This window comes from Pocillopora damicornis, chromosome 10 (genome assembly GCF_964200805.1).
Source record: "Pocillopora damicornis chromosome 10, jaPocDami1.2, whole genome shotgun sequence".
NCBI classification, from domain to species: Eukaryota; Metazoa; Cnidaria; class Anthozoa; order Scleractinia; family Pocilloporidae; genus Pocillopora; species Pocillopora damicornis.
In genome coordinates, this window is record NC_142679.1 from 3,447,228 (window position 1) to 3,468,623 (window position 21,396).

General features: G+C 39.9%; 5 protein-coding genes and 2 long non-coding RNA genes across 9 annotated transcripts; 3 read left to right on the forward strand and 4 right to left on the reverse strand.

The window, feature by feature from the left end:
* Positions 1–223: 223 nt before the first annotated feature.
* Positions 224–1,781, reverse strand: LOC113684740 (uncharacterized). Its single transcript, XM_027202131.2, has one exon. It carries the CDS (start codon positions 1,498–1,500, stop codon positions 1,063–1,065), a length of 438 nt encoding a protein of 145 aa, XP_027057932.2. The 5' UTR covers positions 1,501–1,781; the 3' UTR covers positions 224–1,062.
* Positions 1,782–2,880: 1,099 nt separating this feature from the next.
* On the forward strand, positions 2,881–8,008 carry LOC113684656 (uncharacterized). Its single transcript, XM_027202050.2, has 3 exons — positions 2,881–4,139; positions 5,027–5,546; positions 6,295–8,008. The coding sequence occupies exons 1-3, from the start codon at positions 3,028–3,030 to the stop codon at positions 6,916–6,918; spliced, it is 2,256 nt and encodes a 751-aa protein (XP_027057851.2). The 5' UTR covers positions 2,881–3,027; the 3' UTR covers positions 6,919–8,008.
* Positions 8,009–8,479: 471 nt separating this feature from the next.
* LOC113684671 (uncharacterized) lies at positions 8,480–12,178 on the forward strand. Its single transcript, XM_027202063.2, has 3 exons — positions 8,480–9,574; positions 10,905–11,424; positions 11,805–12,178. Exons 1-3 carry the CDS (start codon positions 8,529–8,531, stop codon positions 12,099–12,101), a joined length of 1,863 nt encoding a protein of 620 aa, XP_027057864.2. The 5' UTR covers positions 8,480–8,528; the 3' UTR covers positions 12,102–12,178.
* A 358-nt stretch (positions 12,179–12,536) lies between these two features.
* On the reverse strand, positions 12,537–16,924 carry LOC149038498 (uncharacterized). Its single transcript, XR_016180726.1, has 2 exons — positions 16,446–16,924; positions 12,537–12,642 (listed from the first exon to the last, which is right to left on the reverse strand). It is a non-coding gene; the product is annotated as an uncharacterized LOC149038498 (long non-coding RNA).
* On the reverse strand, positions 12,709–16,580 carry LOC113684657 (uncharacterized). The gene is made up of 3 exons (XM_027202051.2): positions 15,182–16,580; positions 14,187–14,706; positions 12,709–13,522 (listed from the first exon to the last, which is right to left on the reverse strand). Exons 1-3 carry the CDS (start codon positions 16,291–16,293, stop codon positions 13,229–13,231), a joined length of 1,926 nt encoding a protein of 641 aa, XP_027057852.2. The 5' UTR covers positions 16,294–16,580; the 3' UTR covers positions 12,709–13,228.
* Positions 16,925–16,976: 52 nt separating the features above from the next.
* LOC149038499 (uncharacterized) lies at positions 16,977–19,692 on the forward strand. Its single transcript, XR_016180727.1, has 2 exons — positions 16,977–18,125; positions 18,201–19,692. It is a non-coding gene; the product is annotated as an uncharacterized LOC149038499 (long non-coding RNA).
* Positions 18,373–20,228, reverse strand: LOC113684737 (uncharacterized). Of its 3 annotated transcripts, none has more exons than XM_089186228.1 (2): positions 20,004–20,228; positions 18,373–19,851 (listed from the first exon to the last, which is right to left on the reverse strand). In XM_089186228.1, exon 2 carries the CDS (start codon positions 19,794–19,796, stop codon positions 19,338–19,340), a length of 459 nt encoding a protein of 152 aa, XP_089042354.1. In that variant the 5' UTR covers positions 19,797–19,851; positions 20,004–20,228; the 3' UTR covers positions 18,373–19,337. The 3 variants fall into 3 exon arrangements, with proteins under 3 accessions (XP_089042354.1, XP_089042353.1, XP_089042352.1); XM_089186227.1 differs by having other exon boundaries at positions 18,373–19,912; positions 20,004–20,227; XM_089186226.1 differs by having other exon boundaries at positions 18,373–19,782; positions 20,004–20,226.
* Positions 20,229–21,396: the final 1,168 nt, after the last annotated feature.

The following is a 21,396-nucleotide window of genomic DNA, read 5'->3' on the forward strand; positions in this document are numbered from 1 at the left end:
ATTGGCCAAACGACTGAGATGTTACAAGGATATTACGCGCCGTTGATGTCAGAACAGACGGCGAGGTAGGATCCATCTGCCGAGAGCAATAGTTTGATACTAGAACAACAAGTGTATTTTTGGTTAATTCCCAATGGATTGTGTTTCTGAAGCAAAACACGTGATGAATTTAGCTCGGTCAACAAACAACTTGACGAGACAATCAAAACTGCCTTTGTACATGTCTTTGTTATGCAAAATATTTTAATCACGAAGGATTAGGGCCAAAATCATAGCGGGATTAAGGAGTTCATCGCAGAATTATAGATTAAATATTCACACAAAATCCCTGTCAACGCCTTTAGCTTTATACAACGCAGCTCTGTACAATCTAATATGACAGTTTTACTTTACTATTTATAGGAATCGGCATAGGTATTCATCAGTCCGTTTTCAGACTTGTGTACATCGTCGTTAAGGCCTTGAGGCAAAAACAAACTGTTTTCTATTGTTTTTCTTATTAGTTTAGAGAATTTTATGGAACAGTACAGTCCTGACTGTTCCAGAAATATTATGGCATTTTGGAAAAGTACTGCTAAGCAGAGATCAGCTCGAGGACACTCAATTAAAAAGGTTTTGAATCAACAAAACATGTTTCAGTGTCACAGGGAAGGGTTTAACAAGTTGAAGTAACTTTTGAGCAGAACGAAACCGACTTTGATCGTCATCTCTGGCACCCAAATTAGAGAATGACGCCACGTGCCACGAGAAAACGTGTCTGAATTATTTTTTTAACAGTTCTCGAGACGTCTTGCTATGGAACGAGTGGCAGACATATTGCTGCCTGTTTATAAATGAATCCTTTTGGCTGTTTAAAATTGTCTGTAGCTTCGTACACAAAGGCACAATTTGCCACACGCGTTGGTTGAATAGTTATTTAAAAGATTACAGAACTCTCCAGGTCACGTACATACAGTAGAACTTATAAACATTTCTGTGATCGACAATAAAATGGCATCGATCGATTACATTGCAATGTTTTCATCTGAGAAATTTTAAGCCGGATGTACGGTGCAGTTAACCTCACCTCCAGTACGAAATCTTGCGCCCCTTTTGACAACGTTCTAGTCTTCTAAGATAGTCCTGTTTCTGTTTATTGTAATAAAACTCGCCAGCTCCTTCCTTGATAAGAATGGCTGCACATTCAGTATGGCCAGATCGAATCGCTGTGTGCATAGGAGGCCAGCCATTCTCGTCCAAAACATTTATATCTGCGCCATTTTTAATTAGTTCTTTTAGCAGTTCTGAGTTTCCCTCCATTACCACTTGGTGCATCAACGGAAAGTTTGCCTGTGTTTTCTGTTCGCCTTTGTTGACGTCACCTCCATTAACAGTTTTCTGCGTGTCTTCTTCGCCGGCAGAATCTTTTCCTTCCTCGTCAGAGTGTTCAACAATGTCCGTGAGAGCCCGTTGGCGAAACATTGTCAACCTTTCATAAGGCAAACTTAATTTACGCTGCATGTTGAGTGAGTTCCTATATTAATACACCCTACTGTGTATGCTTTGCGTTATCCTATGTAAACAAGTATATCGCTCTAATCACATCGGCTGCACAAGCCGGGGGAATTAAATCCGATCAGACTTGGCGCGGCTAAAAATACTCCTTGGTATCAATAAGCAGCTAATTCCAGAGGCCAATACGGCTTAAATATTACCGACAATGGATACGACTTCACGACAATGTACAAATCTACCCGTCAGTGAGCATTATGCCTTCCGCTACCTTACCTACAAAATATGCGGTGTCCGCAATTGGCTAATTAGTCCGTCCAATAAGTTACAAGTGCTAATGAGTTGACGATCAGTGACTTTTGTTAAGGAGCTCTACTCTGGTTTGTTAACGTGCAAATTAATGTACAACTGTACGTTACATGAGATATTTTTAAACCTCTCGGATAAATTTTTTATGGCAGAGAGGCGCTTTCAAAATGGTCCTTATATTTGTTTAACTCTGCCTCCCCAGTGCTCTTAAAGAAAGGGACTCAATAGAACAAAACAACCGGACGTTTCCACTCTGAATGGATGAATCTTTCAATCCGCATGTTTTGCATGGTTGTTTATTCATTCGTGTCTGTCATCGAAACAATTCTAAACGTCATGAACGTTTCATAACAAGATATTACTCATTTATTACCTTTAATTAAAGATTAAGTAACCTTTTCGGGTTCATAACGTTTCCATTAAGTGTATGATTTGTGAAATCTACTTAAAGCTTCTTCAGGACGATGGATCTGTCATATAGGAAAATTGATTGGTTCGTAATCGCTTTAATAACAAAGGCATCAACAGACAGAATAGATGGCTCCTCTCCAAGTTGTCACTTGGTTTACACAATAGTTCGAATATTCTGTAATATGTTTGCCTTTTTTTAATCTTATAGAACTTAAGTGCATACCACAACAGCAATCAAACAACTTGAGAAAAAAATCCAAATTATTTAATGTAGAACATTCTTGTGAGAGCAACTTCTTGCAGCAAAATTATCGTCTAAAGCAGACTTTTTGAGACCATACTTATCAAGATCGGAGTTCAGATAGATCAGCGGAAACGAGCTTAACCAAAAACAGATAGTGCTATTTTACTGATGCCAATCGAGCGATGGTGTTAAAAATGCACCCACTTTAGGTCTGGTCCCCAATCCGGCGTCGTGTTTTGGGAACCAAATGACGCACTGGAGACGCTGGGTATGTTATCATGCCCTTCGGCTAACAGTCTGATGGACTGCCGATACATAAACAGTAACGCGACAATATTCGGCCTTCAGGATTTCGTCGTGAATCTTCGGCTATAGGAGGGCATCTCTGTGGGGTTAGGCTGTTCCGAGTTCATAAATGTGTGAAACATTGCTGTCGTTCCGGAAATTATTCGCCGTATATGCAACCCTACACCAGATAAGACTGCCGGTGAATACATTATGTCGCTTCGAGAACTAGGTTAGATTGGAACGCGCTTTTTTGGAGGAAAAACCACTATTTTTCTTCTCTGACCATGAATCGTGTCATTTTAGTGAAAGCATTTTATTTTGGCGTTTCTACAGTCGGTCTTTGGGTCATATTAGTTGTGATTTATCTATTGAATCGTCAGGAAATCTCCTCGAACGTAACGCTTATCCTTGGGACAAGCGACAAGTTGTTGATATCTAATCCAGACATCTACAACATAGAACTGGACGTAGACATCAAGTCCGAGGTTACTCTTCACGGGTTGAATAGACACTCTTGGGAAAAGTTTTGCCAGAGCAGCCTCGAACAAATCTGCAATTACCCAATTTTTCCAAAGGCTCCGGATGCAAGAGAGTACATACCAAATGCCAACATTATCTCAGAGCGTGGAAGACTAGATCGAGTCATTAGATTGCTGGGTTACATTCGACCGAATGCCTCTGGAGAACATCAATTTTTGTTAACTTCAAATGGCTTGGTAGAGGTTTGGCTAAGTCCTAATGCCAACTGGACAGGCGCTCAAAGAATTGCTTACATCCGGTCCCAAAGTTCGCCATTGAAGAAGATGTCCTTTGAGGGTATAAAGTCTCAGATTTCGGATAGCGTGAAATTAGCCGCCAAACGAAGATACTATTTTGAACTCATTTACATTCAGTCGCAGAGTAATGCAACGAGAAGCAAACATTTAATTCAGGTCGCTTGGAAAAGACCAGATAGTCGTAGATTTGAGATCATCGATAACAAGTTCTTCTTGCTGTATACAAAGGACATGGATAAGGCGAAATTGAAAATTCTCGACGATGAGTTACCAAAAGCTCCCACTTGTGCGCAGTCTCGGACGACATTTGCCAACATGCACTTGAGGCCTGAAGCACTGCCTTACTTAGAGAAAACTGCCGTGGACGAGGCGCTTCCTATCTGTGATTATAAACCCAGTTATCTTCTTGATCCGGCTAATTTACCCCGCGACTTTAAACATTATCGCGGTGTGCGCAGGTATGTTCAAAAAACTTACACGTACCCATTTCAAAGCTTGAACGGAGTGATCAAATCGAAAACTGCGAATAAAGCTTTCATAGCTGGATACCCTTTGAATGAAAAGGAGGCATTGACTGTGGTGACAAATTACTTCAACGCTTTGAAGAGGATCTACCCTAGGTAAGGAATGTCAAACAGTGTAAAATCCTTTATTTGGGACTTTTCTATGCGGGGCACTATATTATTAGAAGGACACTATCTTTGGTCTCGAAAGGAGTGATGTTGTTAGAACTACTGAAACTGTGACCCTGAAGAGAATCCTCTCTAGAATTTTCCAGTCAACGCCAAGCGAAGGTCAAAGGTTGCATCTTTTCCGCTTCACGGTCGAACCTGTTTTAAGCGGTTATCCGTGGGGAATGACGGGGTAACCGCTTAACACAGGTTGACCGCTTGATACAGGTTCTAAAGAATAAGAGTATTATAAAAGCGATAAAGACGCGATGTTTTTCCATTATTGACCAGTTGATTTACAAAACCTCGCTCTAAAATGCTGAAAAATACTCCTAATATTGGTTTTGAGAGATAAAGATGGCCGGATTAAGTTTTGTTTGAAATGTTACTCTTAGCTTTATTTAAGTGGTTTCGCTGCAAGTGACCGTTCTATACAGGTGGAGAACGATACAAACAGGCTGTTCGGACTAAGTTAAGGGTGATTACAACCGCTAAACGGAGGTGACTGCTTATTAGAAATGGAAATCACAGCAGGAGTAAATTTCGGGACTTTGGTCTGGAAATGGCCTGGTCACCCTGTGAAGCAGTTAGTGTTGCTTTCTTCAGACCTCCAGCGCGTTAGACAAGGGGTAGTCCCTTCTTCTCGGCGAAGTCCGTTGAGGCGAGTAAAAGAAATCACCCCCTAGAAGACAAAATGATAATAGCGTGCCGCGCGGAACTCTGAGAGTGACGTGCGGGAAAAAGTACTTGCGCGACGGGATTCGGCCAAAAAAGGAGGGGCTGCTCGCAGTCTACAAGCATGTCCAAAGATCTGAACTTCTTTTGTGTTTCCTCAGGACATACGAACTCTTGTCAGTCAGGCGCGTCGAAAAGAAAGGAGATCCGCTAAAAGGAGACAGATATCTCCTTGAGCTTGTGGTCAAATATCTTCCAAATGGCGCCAACTACATCTTGGCAGAATATGTATTCCAGCCAAATGATCTATCGGGACCTTTGTGTTATCCAAGCGGCCTGCAGTGGGACAGGACAGCGGATGTTTACTTAATTCTCACTGCAAAGAACCTGGGTCGATGGGTTCACCATTTCATCAAGAACGTGGAGCAAATCGTAAAGGAAACAAAAGATGAACATTTACACGTGGTTATATTTGACTTCGGTAGCCCAGATATTGATTTGGAACAGGCTTTGAGAAAAAGTTCTCTGATAAACTATCACTTAATTGTGCAACCTGGGAACTATTCGCGGACTCTTTCTTTTGGTAGAGCTGTGCAATCGATAAAGGACCCAAACGCCATTATTGTAACCATTGACATGCATCTGGATCTTGGGAGTCAACTTATCAATGAAATTCGCAAGGTAAGCGTTCTTTTTTGTTTTACTTTTATTTTATTTTATATTATTTTATATTATTTTATATTATTTTATATTATTTTATATTATTTTATATTATTTTATATTATTTTATATTATTTTATATTATTTTATATTATTTTATTTTATTTTATTTTATTTTATTTTATTTTATTTTATTTTATTTTATTTTAGGGGAGGGGATAAAAGGAAACTCCCTAGGGTTGGGTGGAGGTGGGAGGGGAAGGAAGTGGAAAAGGCAAGGAGTGTGAAAATAACCTGCGTGGAGTTCCTGTTATTAGCGCCGCACCACGAGCGACCAGGCCCACGACATTTTAATCAGAGGGATGTCTGTGAGGGATCATTTTCGAACTAGAACCATCGGTGCCCCCTTACAAAACCCCCACTCGCTTGAGACGCGCGGGCTTCGCGACTCTTGTCGCTCCACCAATGAAAGCCTGCGTGCAGGTTTATTTGCAATTAACTACTCGCTCGGAGATTCGTTTATTAATTTCAAAGTATGTGTCATTTCTAAAACATGCACAGGAGTCAACAATAGTGCTTTGCACTTCAGTAGCATCCTGGCCCCGGCGAAATCAGTCGGTTCTTGCGTTTTTCCTATGCATTTATGTCAGGACTATTGCCTGTTGAAAATACTAGTCATCGGAAATTAACGTGCGTGCGCCAAAGTTGATAAACTGTAACATAAATCGTCTGTTAAAAGTTTAGTTATCCTGTTATTTTGTCATTTCAGCATTGTATCAAAGGGAAAATGTTGCACGCTCCTCAGATAGTCTATCTTTACTGTGACGGAACCAGTGCTGTTCCCAGAGGGCGATGGTACCACTACAGCTATGGAACTGTGGCAGTGTACAAGGAAGACTGGGACAAATTTGGAGGATTCTCCAAGGATTTTGAGACAAAGGTTACATGGGGAGGCGAGGACTGGGATCTAATTGACGGCGCAGTCAAGAGTGGCTTGGAAATAGAGCGCACACGCTGTCCAAAGATTTACCATTATTACCACAGTAAGACAGGAATGTGGGTAAAAACTGAAAAGCCTAAATTAGCAAAGGGGGCAAAACCAACTCCAAAGACGGCACAAATAACGCCAAAAGCGGCAAAACCAATGCCAAAAGCCGCAAAACCGGTGCCAAAAGTAGCAAAACAGATGCCAAAAGCGGCAAAAGCTATGCCAAAAACGGCAAAACCGATGCCAAAAGCGGCAAAACCGATGCCAAAAGCAGCAAAACCGATGCCAAAAGCGGCAAAACTAATGCCAAAAGCGGCAAATCCGATGCCAAAAGCGGCAAAACCTGAGCCAAAAATGGCAAAAACAATACCAAGGACAGCAAAACTAACCAGGAAAAGGGCATAGTCCATGTTTAAAGGTCATATTTAAGGCCAGCGAGGTATTCAATTTACTATTTTGGGACACGAAGACGTGGTCTACGAGTGTGGTACTAACAAGTTTTTAAATCTCATTTAAAACATTCCGTCTGAATATCCCAACGTGGCTTCATGAGGGCGATATGCGACAATCCTTAATGGCTCTTCGTCGTGAACAATGAAGCAAGAGAAATAATTTTGTTTTGAAGAAGATCATAGCTTGTAAGCTTTCGCGGCACCCCTCCCTTCTCTCAACTCATTTCTACCCTCCTTTCAGAATTTTAATCGCCATATCATAGGCGTAGTGATAGAGAAATTGAATACTTAATGATTGTAAAGATTTACCTAGATTGCACACAACTTTCTTCTGCTACTTAGGAGCAAATAAGCGAATGGGCGCGCGGCCCTTGAGAGATTTTCTCTCTCCTGTCCAAAAAGTTCAAAATTATGGTAAAATTATGATCAAATGTCATCCCATATGTTCTTTTATGAGAGGTCTTATTATACTTCCTGCCACAATAACATGAGTTACGTTACTTACTCCTATACCCGTCATATTCGTTTTCGTCCCGTTATACTATGAAGCAATGTTTAAACATGCAAATGTTAAATGCATAAATTAACTTGTATTTAATGAATTGTGAAGCAAATGTTTTATTTACGGCATGGAGCCGCGCTATGGTAGCTATTATGGACTGAATTCACTAGTAATTCACCTGACTGTCTGCCTTACAATTCTTGTGATCTTATTTCAGAGAATTTGGTAATGGATCAAATAATTAACGATCTCCTATTTATATTTTTCTTTATTCTTATCAATTGTCTGCTTGAAATTGTATTGTTAATCCTAAACTATTTAATACAGTAAAATATTTTGATCGGTTGTGGAAAATTGTTACCACCGGCACTTGCAAGTCATTGCCAATTGTTTGTAGGCAAGTACTTCAGTCGATTGTTGTTTCAAGTTGTTGTAATTTTTTCATTTATATTGTTCAAGAGAAACTTCCGAGAGGCTTGCCATTTCTGAGATATATTACTTTTCTCGTTTGAAAGACATCGAAATAAAAATTCAAAAACAATTGTTACTGGGTGCATTTCCACCATCACGTCTCCTTCATTTCGCGATGAATGGCGTAATTTTCACCAGCAGGCCCCGGTTGTTTGAAGGTTGGTTAATGCCATCCACTGAATAAATCCCTATCCGGTAAATGGTGTAGTAAGTTGATATCACTTATCCTCTGGATAGCCTTTCATCTCTTGGATAACGTTATCCGACCTTTATACGATAGTTCGAACCCTGGGGAGTTATTTAATCGCATGTCTTATCGTCCAGGCTAGGGTAGTTGTTGTCGGTAGTTGTTGTCGTTTTGACAACCTTAGAGAAGGCGTTATTACAGTCTTTCGTGTGAGTTTTTTCTTTAACACCTTTAACAATACATCTTAACTGAGAAGAAAATCTATCAATGCGTAAATGTATCAAACGCTTTATTTGCATTTCATTGAAAATATCGAACATGGGACAGTCCGAGCTGCCCACATCTTCCGTTATCTGATTCATACTCCTTGGCGAGTTGGACAACTTATATTATTCAGGAACGAATGCTGGCGACAATCATGGCTCGCGTTAATTTTAGACGAATGGTTTTCGTTTTTGTTCTCATATTAGATCTTTGGGTACTATTTATCGTTATTCATAGCTCACCGCTTATCGTTGATACAGGCCAGAAAATCCTTGCAAAAATTAACGGAACTCATGACTGGCTTATAACAAGAGCTCATTACACCAATATTGAAGAAACCTCAACGGGTTTTAACAAACATACTTGGATATTCGAAAGTTGTCAGATTTCACTTCAACAATTATGCAATCATCCAATGTTTCCAAAATCTCCGGACATTAAGAAAACTATTTCAAATGCTGACCTTAATTTTACAGCTAAGAACAATTTCGTGGCTATTCGATTGCTGGGCTACATTCGACCAAATGTTAGTGATGTCTATCAATTTTTGTTGACCTCGATTGGATCAGCTGAAATGTGGCTTAGTTCGAGTTCTGAGTGGAAAGATGCAAGAAGAATAGCTGCGGCCAGTGGTACACAAAATCTTTCAAACTCCATCAGTTTGGTTGGGGGAGAGAAATATTACATTGAGGCAATCTATGTTCAAGCTGAACTTAAAAACAGCCAACAGTTGATACAAATCTCTTGGAAACGACTCAATAGCGCTGACGGATTCGATGTGATTGATGGAGCTTTCTTCTCACCATACACGAACGATGACAAAAAATATGAATTTGAAGTATACGATGACAAATTGCCAGGTGCACTTTCTTGTGCTCAATTCGACAGAAGGTCTACCAACAAGTTCTGGAGGCCAGAGAAGCTTCCATACCTCGAACGAGCTGCTGTGGACCAAGTTTTAGAGGTATGTGACTATAGCCTCAGTTACCTCATCGATCCGGAAAATCTACCATCTGATTTTCAAATGTATTATGGTGTTTCACTATATGTACAACGAACGAATGTTTACCCGCCTTTGAATGGAACGAGAATGGCTTTCGAGGAGATGATATTTTTCCTCGAGGAAGAAGCAGCGTTTTCAGTTATAAACAAATACTTCGAGGAGTTGAGTGAAGCTTTCCCCGGGTAAGTTTAATCAAACACACCGATGCATTTTTATTTTTAGGTGAATGGGAGTGCAAACTCATGACAAATTGAGATTTATTCATGTGAGGCCTTCCACCCGTAAGAGCTCTTTTGAGTGTCTTTAACGGACACTTGTTTTTCTTATTGTTACAGTATTAAGTTCTTTGTTTGATACGTTTTGCGCCTTATGCTATGATTATGAAAACAAATCAAAACAGAACAAACCAGATTTTTCATAAAAATGTACCTTTTAAGTTTTGGAATAATAAGCAGTTTGGAATACGTCTCTGGATACTAGAATATAACTAATCTCCATACTGCAGCCGTCAGCCAGCTTAAAAAAAAAACAGCGTATAACTTGGGTTATGGTTGTTCTATTCTTGAGCAGATTTACCTTCAAAACGAATAATCCAATCTATTTAATTGTCTCCGAAATGTTTGTTTTACTTAGCAACTTGTCATGAAAACGCCCACACTTCTAGACATTTTAATAAGTCACCCCAGAAATAATAACGTAAAATATAAATTCTCACTCGGAAAATTAAAGAAACAGGATATAAAAAATTTTGAAATGAAAATCAAACATTTTGCATCCGGCTTGAAGTCTTAAGTAATCTCACTCAAAAATAAAAAATTGTAAAGCAATTAGCACTGCGCATGCTCTACGCGAAGCTGTAAGGCAACGTTGAGAGTGAAATTTTGCATACAATTACACTTAATTTAAAAAAAGTTCAAGCGACCTCTTTCCTTTTTATTTTAATTAAGTTATAGCAGACATATATTCAAACTTTTCTGCGTTGAATTTACCTGCTTTTCGTAGAAAGCTGAAGTTGAGGTTATTGTTATGAATTCAGGGTTTACCTTGGTGTAAAACTCCTATGCAGTTCTTCTTTGCTTTACAATTATTACTTTCCTCGGCTCCTTTGTTTGCATTTTTTTGTCTTCTTTGTTCCAAATTACTCGTGAAAGTAACAACGGGCACTTCCACCAGAGATGGTAAATATTTAACGTTCATTAAGGCTCACGGAGCAGTCATTATTTGTCTTCGAGGGAGGGGGGATTGGAGAGTTTTGTTTGCGTCACGATACATTTTATCTGATTCCACACCCCCCCTCCCCATAAGGCTCTGTAATGTTCTTATGGCCCCCCTCATTGCAGTAAATTGGTAGAAAATTATCTATGGTTCCCCCCTTTATACTCAGTTCCCCCCCTGAAAACCATGTGATCCTTGCAAAATCTTTCACCCCCTCCTCCCAGACAGTAAATGGTCACTGGTCCCCAAATGCAGAAATTTTTCAATCAACACTAAGTACTAACCCTCTCCATCCAGGAAATACGAACTCCAATCTGTTATTAGCGTTGAAAGAAGAGAAGACCCCGGAAAAGGTAATAAATATTTCCTCGAACTTGTCGTCAAAGATATCCCAAGAGACATCAGTTATGTCCTAGCAGAAAATGTTTTTGTACCGAAAGATGAAAGTGAGCCATTGTGTTATCCTAGTGGCCTGCTGTGGAACAGGAATGCGGATGTCTACCTTATTCTGACCGCCAAGAACCTGGGTCGATGGGTTCACCATTTTATCAGAAACGTAGAAGAAATCATGCTAGAGACGGAAGACGAACATTTACATGTGGTTATTTTCGACTTCGATAGCCCTGATATTGATCTAGAGCAGGCCTTGAAACGAAGCACTCTGAAAAATTATCATTTTATCAGAAAACCTGGTAATTATTCTCGCAGTATTGCCATAAGTGAAGCAGTGGCATCAATAAAGGACTTAGATGCCATTATTGTTACTATTGATCTACACCTGGATATTGGGAACCGAGCAATAAACGATATACGCAAGGTAATTGGAGAGAGGGTACTGGGGTGTGGGTGGGATTTTCTCAGGGGTTGGGGTTAGACTATTAACATTATCATTAAGGTGTTAGTCATTATCTAACTACGTAATGGATAGTTGAGGCAAGTGCGCCTAAGTCAACAAACTTGATCGTCTGTTAACCTTTTAACTCCCAAAATCTGCTTGTGTTTTAAAATTCTCCCCTTTAAAATATTTGCAAGAATTTGGTGTCAGATCAAGATAACATCTTCCACCCCATAAGTTTCAGTATTCCCTTTACCTATATGCGGGATGATGTATAGATATCTATAGGGAGAAATTACATGTTAATCACTTCTAGGAGTTAAAAAGTTGAAGGTCTCTTTGCTGTCATATTGTCATTTCAGCATTGCATCAGAAGCAAAACATTGTACGCTCCACAGATAGCTTTTCTTGACTGTGACGGAACTAGTGCTGTTCCCATAGGGGAATGGAACCGCTACAGCTATGGAACTGTGGCAGTGCACAAGGAGGACTGGGACAAATTTGGAGGATTCTCTAATTATTTCGAGACAAAAGTTACATGGGGAGGCGAGGACTGGGATCTTATTGACGGCGCAGTCAAGAGTGGCCTGGAAATAGAGCGCAAGCCAAGCCCATATATTTACCATTATTACCACACTAAAGCAGGAATGTGGCTATAAAATACCAATGACGGAGAAACCATCTAGCCAAAATCTGTAGATCAAGTTTAAAGATCTTGTTTATGGCCAGCATGTTTCGGTTGGGCCGTGGAAGGGGGGAGGAGTGAGGAGGGGTGGGGGGGGGGGGGGAAGTAGGTCTACCAGCGCAGCACCAACACATTTTTAATCTAATTGTAAACATATTGTCTCACCATCCCAGACCTGGATACATGATGGCGATATAACACAATTCTTAATAATTCCTAGTCTTAACAACATAGCAAAATGAAAGAAATTCGTTCCAAAGAGAGTCAGAGTATGAAGTCTTTTACAGCACACCGAACCCAAACTCCACCCTAGCGGATCCCCTGTTCCTTCTTAGCCACCGACCAAGCACAACCAGGATGGTGACCAGCATAAGCAAATGTTGAATTTTAAAGGTTGTAAAGTATCTTCTAGGCTGCAAACATTTTTTATTTTTATCAGCTGTTCCCAAGTACTGAAGACGTAGGCAATGGGTTGCTTACTCACTCTTGGTATTTCGGAGGGATAGTCAACGTAACTGTAAAAAACGTTAAAAATTGTATAGAATTATATGTAAGTATTATATAAAATCTCATCCCATCGGTACCTTTATAGGCTGTTTTAATTCGAAATTCTAAGTATTAGTCATGCGTCATTTTCACATTCGTCATATTGTACTGAAAAATAAAATTATAACATACTAATGATCAATGTCTGGGTGTTTTTGTTTACTATATAAGCAGCACAAATATGAAGTTTACTGCGTAAAGCCAAGTGAAAGTGGCGATCAAGGGCGTCTCTTCGTAATATGCTCAACTATTTTCATCAGACCAACTGTACAAATTAAAACTCTTCTGTGACAAGTATTCAGTTCTCGTTTACTTAAAGTCCAGCTCATCGAGGAGTACTGTGCAGATTTACAAATACTTTTTCTTCGAAACTCGAGGAGCAATTGTGGGTTTAACGACAGTCGTACTTCACGTTCGAGTTCGTTTCCCCAACCCCTTCCACCCGCCTCCTCCTGTTAGTTAAGGTGACGGCAGATTGGTTTCAGCCTAACTGGATATTAAACCTCGTTCCTAGTCTCCTTGGCGTCAAATTTGGCCAATAACTCATTCCTACGATTACCACATTCCATATTTGGTGTGGTAATAATGATAGACCCATGGTGATCGTTTCCTTTCTATTTCCAGGCCACCCTTGACTGCGCCGTCAATGATGTCCCAGTCCTCTCCTCCCCACGTGGTTTTGTTAACAAAACCCTGTGAAAAGCCTCCAAATCTTTCCCAGTCTTCTTTATACATAGCAACTGTTCCATAGCTGTAGTGGTACCATGAGCCTCTGGGAAGGGCACTGCTTCCACCACAATTTAGAAAGATGATTTGGGGAGCATAGACGGTCCTACCTTTGATACAGTGCTGAAAAGAACGTGAAAAACTGTTAAAACTTCAATAAAAGTCTGTGTAACGTAGGAGTCAAGCCTGGAAATGCCATCAAAAACTTGAATCGTACTCAAGGTGAAAAATTTAATTGGTTACTCAGAAGCCAACATTGATACGGTTATGATTTCTTCCCAACACAGCTTTGGAACCGGTCATAATTAATCGCTGTAGTAGGGGTGGGGTGAGGGCTGGTTGTGTCACGATAAAAATGAAAAATTTGCCTATTCTCCATAAGGCTCAGTAAAACTACCATAACACTCCTTATTGGCAATGAATTGGCAGTCAAAATCCTCCGACCACCCCCCCCCTAACCTTCCCGGTGATAAATGATGACTTCTATTATTCATTTAGAGTCCTATTTACCCTTTGGGTCGTGTGACCTTTGTTCTTTGTTCCCCCTGAGAACCATATGATTCCCCCCCAAAAATTCCTCTGACACCCCCCACCCCCCTTTGGCCCCCCACCCCCCTTTGCCCCCCCCCCCCCCCCACCTTCTCGGTGATAAAGAGTGACTTGCTCATTCATTTAGAGTTCTATCTAGCCCTTTGGGTCGTGTGAACTTTGTTCTGATTGGCTTTTGTGATTACTTTTGAGGTAAGTGACTTGCAACAGTCCATTTCAAAGAGCTCCTCGTCCCTACCTTACGTATGTCGTTAATCATCTGACTTCCGATATCCAGATGCAAGTCAATGGTTACTACAATGGCTTCAGGATCATCTATTGACTTTATAGCTTCCATTAAGGAAACTGTGCGCGAATAATTACCAGGCTTTGAGATATAATGATGGTTCCTCAGATTGCTTCTTCTCAAAACGTGCTCTAAGTCAATATCTGGGCTGTTAAAGTCAAATATAACCACATGTAAGTGTTCATCTTTCGTTTCTCGTACAATTTCTTCCACGTTCTTGATAAAGTGATGAACCCACCGACCCAGGTTCTTGACCGTGAGAATCAGATAGACATCCGCTGTCCTGTTCCATTGTAGGCCTCTGGGATAACACAACGACTCACTTCTATCTTTCGGTTTAAAAATATATTCCGATAAAATATAGCCATCAAAGTTTGTGAGATCTTTTACAGCAAGCTCCAGAAGATATCTATTTCCTTTCTTGGGATCTTTCTTTTTTTCAACGCGAATGATATCCTCAAGTTCATATTTCCTGTTGAAATAATGTTTTACTCAATCATAAGTGTGGATCATAGATTGATCTCCACTTCACATTGTGTAGACTTAGCCTACTAGTAACCATTATACAACATCAAATTTATTACACTTATAGCTTGGTTTTTCTTGCATTATCATTATCCTCTTTTGACACGATTTCCCAGAATTCGAGGAGGTATTCTAAGCTCCCGACTGAATCTCCGAAAGTCGCATCGAACGAACGACTACACGAACGACCGAACGACCGAACGACCGAACGACTAACCGAACGAACGACAACGGCGACGACCGGCAAAACTAAAGAACGAACGAGTTACGGAAGTGACGAACGAACGAGCAAATAAATTAAAGAACTAACAAGCAACGACAGTCAGGAAAGATCAAGGATTGACAAATGGCAATACACGAATGGTCAACGACTGCTCACAAAGAAAGGCTAGTTTCAAATTTAAAAAATCTCAAATTCTTACCCTGGATAGCTTTTTTCCACAGTTTCCATATACGCCTCAACCACGGACCACGCTTCTTCCTCTTCTAAGGGATCCTCAGCCAAAAACACGTTATGCGCCGTGTGACTTCTGATAATGCCATCAATATTTGGATATGGGTAACCGTACGTTTTATGCACATGTTTTTTTACGCCATGGTATTTTTCAAACCCATCTAATTTAGCAGGATTGAGAATATAGCTAGGACTGTAGTCACAAAATGGTAAAGCACCACTAATGGCGGAATTATCCAAGCTAGGATATGGCTCTGATCTCATATATTTGTTTGCGTAGCTTTTCTGATATTTTGCACAGTAGTGAGCTTTGGGTAAACGATCGTCATAGGTTTTGTACTTGTCCTTCTCACTGTCATTTGTATACAGTGAGAGTGATTCGCTCTCAATAATCTCAAACGTGGATTTTCCTGGTCGTTTCCAGGCGACTTGCAGAAAGTTCTCGCCTCTTTTGCGACCTCCAAGGGAGTACACGATCTCAATGAAATATCGTTTTCTCGCCTCTAAATAAACTCCGGCGGAAATCTGTGATTTTACAGCCTCAAAGTCCCATTTTTTTATTGTAGATTTCAAATCAGTTTGCCTGATGTAAGCAATCTGGTTTGCCGACCTCCAACTTTTATCAGGACTTAGCCAGACTTCAGCAAAACCATTCGATGTTACCGCGAAGAGATGTTCACCTGATAAATTTGGAACCAAAAAACCAAGTAAACGATGGGCATCCACGCGGCGACGGCTCCGCGTAGTGATTTCTGTTCGTGATATTATTTCTCTTTTATCCGGTGCTTTAGGAAAGATTGGGAAATTGCAAAGGGCTTCAATGCTCTTCAAACAGTTGTATTCCCAAACATGGTGGTTTAGTCCTTTTGACATGTCAAAGATCTCTTCGTCAAGATCGAGGTCTCCGCCGGACCTCAGAAAAAACAGTCGCTCCAAAGAGCCAACCAGTTTCTTCTGGAAGCTCCTTGCGCTTGGTAAACAATCTTGTCGACCCAAAAGGCACACATCGGTGAAAATTAAAGAAAGACACGTAAAGAAGGAACCGGCAGAAACAACCAATTTCAACACTGTAAGATTCATCCCTCTTTTGTAAAATCAAAGAAATACTCCTCTCCAAAGTTTCATCTCAGTTGTCCCGTCACAAAGTCTATATTTCCCACTGCCAAGAATAAGCGTTCACTTGAGATACTCAAGGACTTAATAGACCCCCCACACTAATTATCTTAACTCACCAAAGAAGGATGGGAGCCTGCAAGATTATCCTTGTGAAAGTAAACTAGCTCTGTCTAAGAAGGAGATGGAAAATTTGCTCAAATGTAGCCCGGGTTCTGTATTAACCTCTCTCCCTGATATCATCGTCTGCAATGCGATAATGCACAAACCGGAGGTGGTTTAGTTTTGAAAAACATTCTGATATTATCTCTGAGAATTGTATACCGTGTCTAAGAATGGAATCTTTTCTTTTATCTTTCGTTTGCTTTGTCGTTAGCTTCTTTCGTGAGCAAAAACCAGATAAACACATTCTAATTCTTCAGTGCTTGGCTTCCATATTCTTAATCGTACATTGAAAGTATCGTTTTTTCCAACTTTTTTTTCATTCTTCTTTTAAATCTTTGTGGCATCTTTTCACGACTCGTGGTTGGAATCTGACCCAGGATGAATTATCGCAAAAGGTCCCCGTTCTGCATTTGAATATTGTTCACCGATTAGATGAAAGAGTTCGGCAGAAACGCTACGGATCGCCCACTCTTTCCGGACCGGAATTAGAATTCTTGTTGAGATTTGGGTTGATTGGACTAAAAGGGCTGAAAATTTTATGAAACGCTAACATGGGCGTGATAGTTTAAATCAAATATGTAAACAACGGGTGATGATACACAATGAGCAATACATCACTAGGAGTTATCGCCAACCATTGAGTGACCCAATCAGACCGATATCAGGTTGGCACAAACAAGTTTGGAGTTTCCAAGGCAACTTGTGGACTCATCGATAAAGTAGGTGAAAAAGCTTTTGGTTATCCTGTTGATGATCTTATTTTGTTTGACATGCGGCGAAGAAACATTCCACGAGAAACGAATCCGTGAGAACGAACTTAACTTTGCACTTCTTATCCTTCCAGCTTAGTGATCCGTTAGTTTATTTTGGCCTTTTTATTCACGAATATTTTACTTTTAAAACATTTTCAAGTGGAAGACACTCCAGAGGATGTTGTGACTTCGTCGAGAGACCTTCTTATCAGACATATTGGGACACCATTACTAATTCGAGTCCGATACAATTTGATGGGACTGAACTGCTTTGATTTGGTCATGCGCACTATCACGTATCTTGAGTGCCTGGATCGAAAATAATTAAGCTGTGTTAAAGCAGTCTCGTATATCTTAGAGCTAAAAATGTCAAGTTCTATCTTGAAGTCGCTTTCTTAGAAGACGAAGTAGATAACGAAATTAATCAAATATTTATCAGCTATCATATGTTATGTATTTTGCCTAGCCACAACCGGTGAAAACAATAAAGCCGCGTCTTTAGTTCTGCATGCATTTTAAAAATTCTGTGATATCGTGCTTTTTTCCTCCTCTTCACTCATTCTCATCCACGAATTTCGTTTGTTTGATCAACCACCCATTCAATATTGACCAAACATATTCCGTTAAATGGTTGAATACTAGTCAAAAGGCTTTGTTTGCGTTCAAGGATAATTTTGGACCGAGGCAGGGTCAAGGTTCAAAAAATGAACTATTGGACCAAAGCCGATATCCAAAATTCTTGTTAGAATAAGCTTTGAGAATAAAGAATTTTTAAAGGCCAAGAGACTACATAAGAAAGCACAAGAGTGGACAAGAAAGATGGCAATCCCGAGCGTGCAATCCTTAGCAGGTAGTCCCGCGCTTACAATCCCGACTAGAAAGGTAAACCATTGCGTGCCCCTTTGAGTAGACAATCAAAACCCAAGTATCCTTTTAATTTATCCTGCTTGCTTGCAGGGCCGTTCTCAAAGTTTGAGTGGAGCTCTAAGGTTGAAATCCAGGCTAACTTTAAAAAGGTCTTTCCTTTTACGAATAAAGCATCGTAAATTAAGAACATTATTTACTTGATGCCGTGGCATGCTTGTTTCTTTAAACGCGCTAACGAAACAGCTTGTTCAAAGCTGCTGCGTTGCTAACTTAATGTGTTTATTGGTGGAAAAGAACTTGAGTCATTATCGCTTACTTCTTAATTAGTATACACAGTGCGGAAGAAACGTGCCACTTTCATTAATGTATTTACATACAACGGTACATGGTCAACACACTGTGTCTCATTTATCCAAAATCTGCTGTGATATAGAGGCTGGCTTAATTACTTTAGCACACTCAAGGGAATATGCAGCTTAGGTATCAACTGACTTAACAATAGCGATTATCAGAGAAACCGACAGTTCGTGTTCTCGTACACATAAATGTTATTCTGTTTGCATTTGGTTTTAAATAACCTTAAGAATTAAATGTAAAAGTGATACATAACAGTCAGCAACTTATCATACAAAAAAGCTGGAGCTGTAAATTGGCGTTACTCAACAAATTGTAAAAAAAGCTTTCGTTTAGCAATTCTAGTTGTGGTCATTCTTTATAGAGATACTTTAGTCTAATAAAGTGCGTTCGCCCACGATCTTTGAAACACGTTTTGCAATGTTTGCCACCTGCTCTGGGTAATCCATTTTTGTGAAGTTTACCTGCTGTAAATTCACAGCTAACATGAAATTTGTGCGATGGGTTTTGCGGCTGTTGTTGCAGAACTTGGTTCTACAACAGAAACAATAAAAGGGTAATTTAACCATGAAAGCCTCATTGACAGTTCAACAGTAAACAATGCATCCAGAAATAACAGCAATATAGACACCAGAAAGTATTAAAGTATTAAAGCAATATTTCAATCTCAGAAAAAACGATTCGAGAGTTTTCAACTGTTCTGGGAAATTACCCTGATACATAGTAAATTACCTAGCGATAGATTCAACCAACTCGGTCCTCGAATCCGACTTTATATATTAACTTACAACTGTCTCTTTAAAACTGGACCAAAAGATGCATACTTTTTATAACCAGGAGCAATAAACCACAACGTTTATCTCCATTCAGTCGCTATGTAAAAGAGTTGGCCTTGTTCCTTGAAAGGTCATTCGAAACGGCAACCAATCTTTTTTGGTACTCGGCGTGTTGTTTGTCGTAAAAATCTTTGGCGCCCTTCTTCAACAGGTACGCTGCACAATCGAGTTTTCCCTTCTTAATGGCAGTATACAGCGGAGGCCATCCTTGTTGATCTGGCGTGTTTACGTCCTCTTCTCCATTCTCGACTAGTTCTTTTAGCCAGTCCAAATTTCCATCGGAAACCGCTCGGTGAATTCTCGGCAATCCGTTTACAGCACCGTCTGTTACAGGTTCGTCTTCGATGTAAATTGTCGGTGGATCCGATCTGCTCGGTGAACGTTTGCTGCTAGCCAAGTCTTGCTCCACTTTTGGCCTGTCGTAAGATCTTCTTTCAGTTTCGGGCTTGAAAAGTAGAGACATTTCTGATCTGCTAAGCTTCCTAGACAAGGGCATAACTGAATATTTTTAGCGCTAACCTCCACAAGTTCCTTCTGTTTCCTATCTTTGCCTAAAAAATTCACACGTGAATTTTTTGAGAACTCATTTGATTGGTTTAATTGAAGACAAAGCTGTAGAAAAGGAATACGTCATTTTATGGTTTCTGAAAGAGGCAAGGTTAGAGCTTTTAAAGAACTGTTAATTTGTTAAAGTATTCATTACCTCACCGTCCGCTAATGAATACGCCAAGTGATAAGTCTTTTGTCAGTTACTCGACAACAAACAGTTTCCGTAGTGGTTTTCACTAGCTTTTCCTGGCCTCTACCATCTGGTACTTGCTAAAATCTGTCGTATTAATTTATCCCAATATCTTTTAGTTGCTGCCCCACGTAAGCACATTTATCGTGATTTTAATAATAAATGTGCAACTAAGACGATGATTGATAGTGTGTGGAGGAATTTAAACGCTTTTTAGAAACTATAAACAAAACTCAGATAATCGCTTTTGCGTCAACCCCTCTGCCCATAGAAAATATGATCACGTCCACATCAGTTATTCTTTGTTTTTCAACATTTAAAAACGCTATCTGCATTCTTTTTTACGTCGAATGCTTGTTCTTTTAAGCTGACGCTGATAAGATTAAAAAGAATAGCCTCAACTGTCTCTTTTGTGAAAAAATTTAGGCATTTTATCCAACGAAATCAAATCTCAAACGCCAGGGGAATTTGTCTCCACTTCGAAAAGACTGGAATGATATAACAAGTGGAAATTACTCAGCAACTAATGACGGTTATTCTCGTATACTAACACATAAATAGTTCTGATACTCTCCTTTACTTTCAAATGACTGAAAAGTTTGCAACAAAGCTACCATCATTAGACAAACTTGACCTGCATATTTAAATACAAGCACTTAGATTCAGAGCTCCTTAAGCTGGAGATCTAAAGCCATGCTGATCATAAAGAAAAGACGACCCTGTTTCACTTCCATTGACGATTAAACCGCGAAAGAGTTCAGCTGTCAGTTATTGCTAGCTTTGCTTAAAACAAAATATCCTCAAATCCCAGTCGGGCTGTGTTTAAGCAGGAGAATTAGTTTAATGATATTTCTCCTAAAAACACAGCCCCTGTGGCAAGCTGGCTTCAATTCCAAATTTTCCTCGTTGAAATGAATTCCCTTGGGATATGCGTTGCTGAAGGCCGGAGCTGTCACGGGCAAGAGCATAACTCCATCTTTCTCTTTATAAACAACACACAAACAAAAATTCCTCCATTTACTCTGGCGAAGGGCTAACGCTCGAAACATCAGCTTTAGAAACTCTCTAAGGTGGCCTATTTACATTATCAACTAAGTTGATAAAACCAAACTTTCTTCTTTTACTCCCCTCCACCCACCTACGCAGCACCACAGTTTCATCAGAAACTTACCACCCACCCCTCCCCCTCTAATCATTTGTAGAGAAGTCAATCGAGGAAGAACTACATATGAAAAGTTTCTTGAGATCGCGACTTGATTTGTTTTTAAGCGTGAATCGTGTTCAAAGATGATAAGATCGTTTTATTTTTATCTAAACGTGACCTTCGAATTAGTAGTGGATACCAAAACAAGCCTCT

Coding starts and splice junctions, on each gene's coding strand:
- LOC113684671 (XM_027202063.2), top strand. CDS start 8,529: ATGCTGGCGACAATCATGGCTCGCGTTAATTTTAGACGAATGGTTTTC. Junction 9,575..10,904: donor TTGAGTGAAGCTTTCCCCGG/GTAAGTTTAATC, acceptor CTCTCCATCCAG/GAAATACGAACTCCAATCTG. Junction 11,425..11,804: donor CAATAAACGATATACGCAAG/GTAATTGGAGAG, acceptor TTGTCATTTCAG/CATTGCATCAGAAGCAAAAC.
- LOC113684656 (XM_027202050.2), top strand. CDS start 3,028: ATGAATCGTGTCATTTTAGTGAAAGCATTTTATTTTGGCGTTTCTACA. Junction 4,140..5,026: donor TTGAAGAGGATCTACCCTAG/GTAAGGAATGTC, acceptor GTGTTTCCTCAG/GACATACGAACTCTTGTCAG. Junction 5,547..6,294: donor TTATCAATGAAATTCGCAAG/GTAAGCGTTCTT, acceptor TTGTCATTTCAG/CATTGTATCAAAGGGAAAAT.
- LOC113684657 (XM_027202051.2), bottom strand. CDS start 16,293: ATGAATCTTACAGTGTTGAAATTGGTTGTTTCTGCCGGTTCCTTCTTT. Junction 14,707..15,181: donor GTGGAAAAAAGCTATCCAGG/GTAAGAATTTGA, acceptor TTATTTCAACAG/GAAATATGAACTTGAGGATA. Junction 13,523..14,186: donor TGATTAACGACATACGTAAG/GTAGGGACGAGG, acceptor CGTTCTTTTCAG/CACTGTATCAAAGGTAGGAC.
- LOC113684737 (XM_089186228.1), bottom strand. CDS start 19,796: ATGCCCTTGTCTAGGAAGCTTAGCAGATCAGAAATGTCTCTACTTTTC.
- LOC113684740 (XM_027202131.2), bottom strand. CDS start 1,500: ATGCAGCGTAAATTAAGTTTGCCTTATGAAAGGTTGACAATGTTTCGC.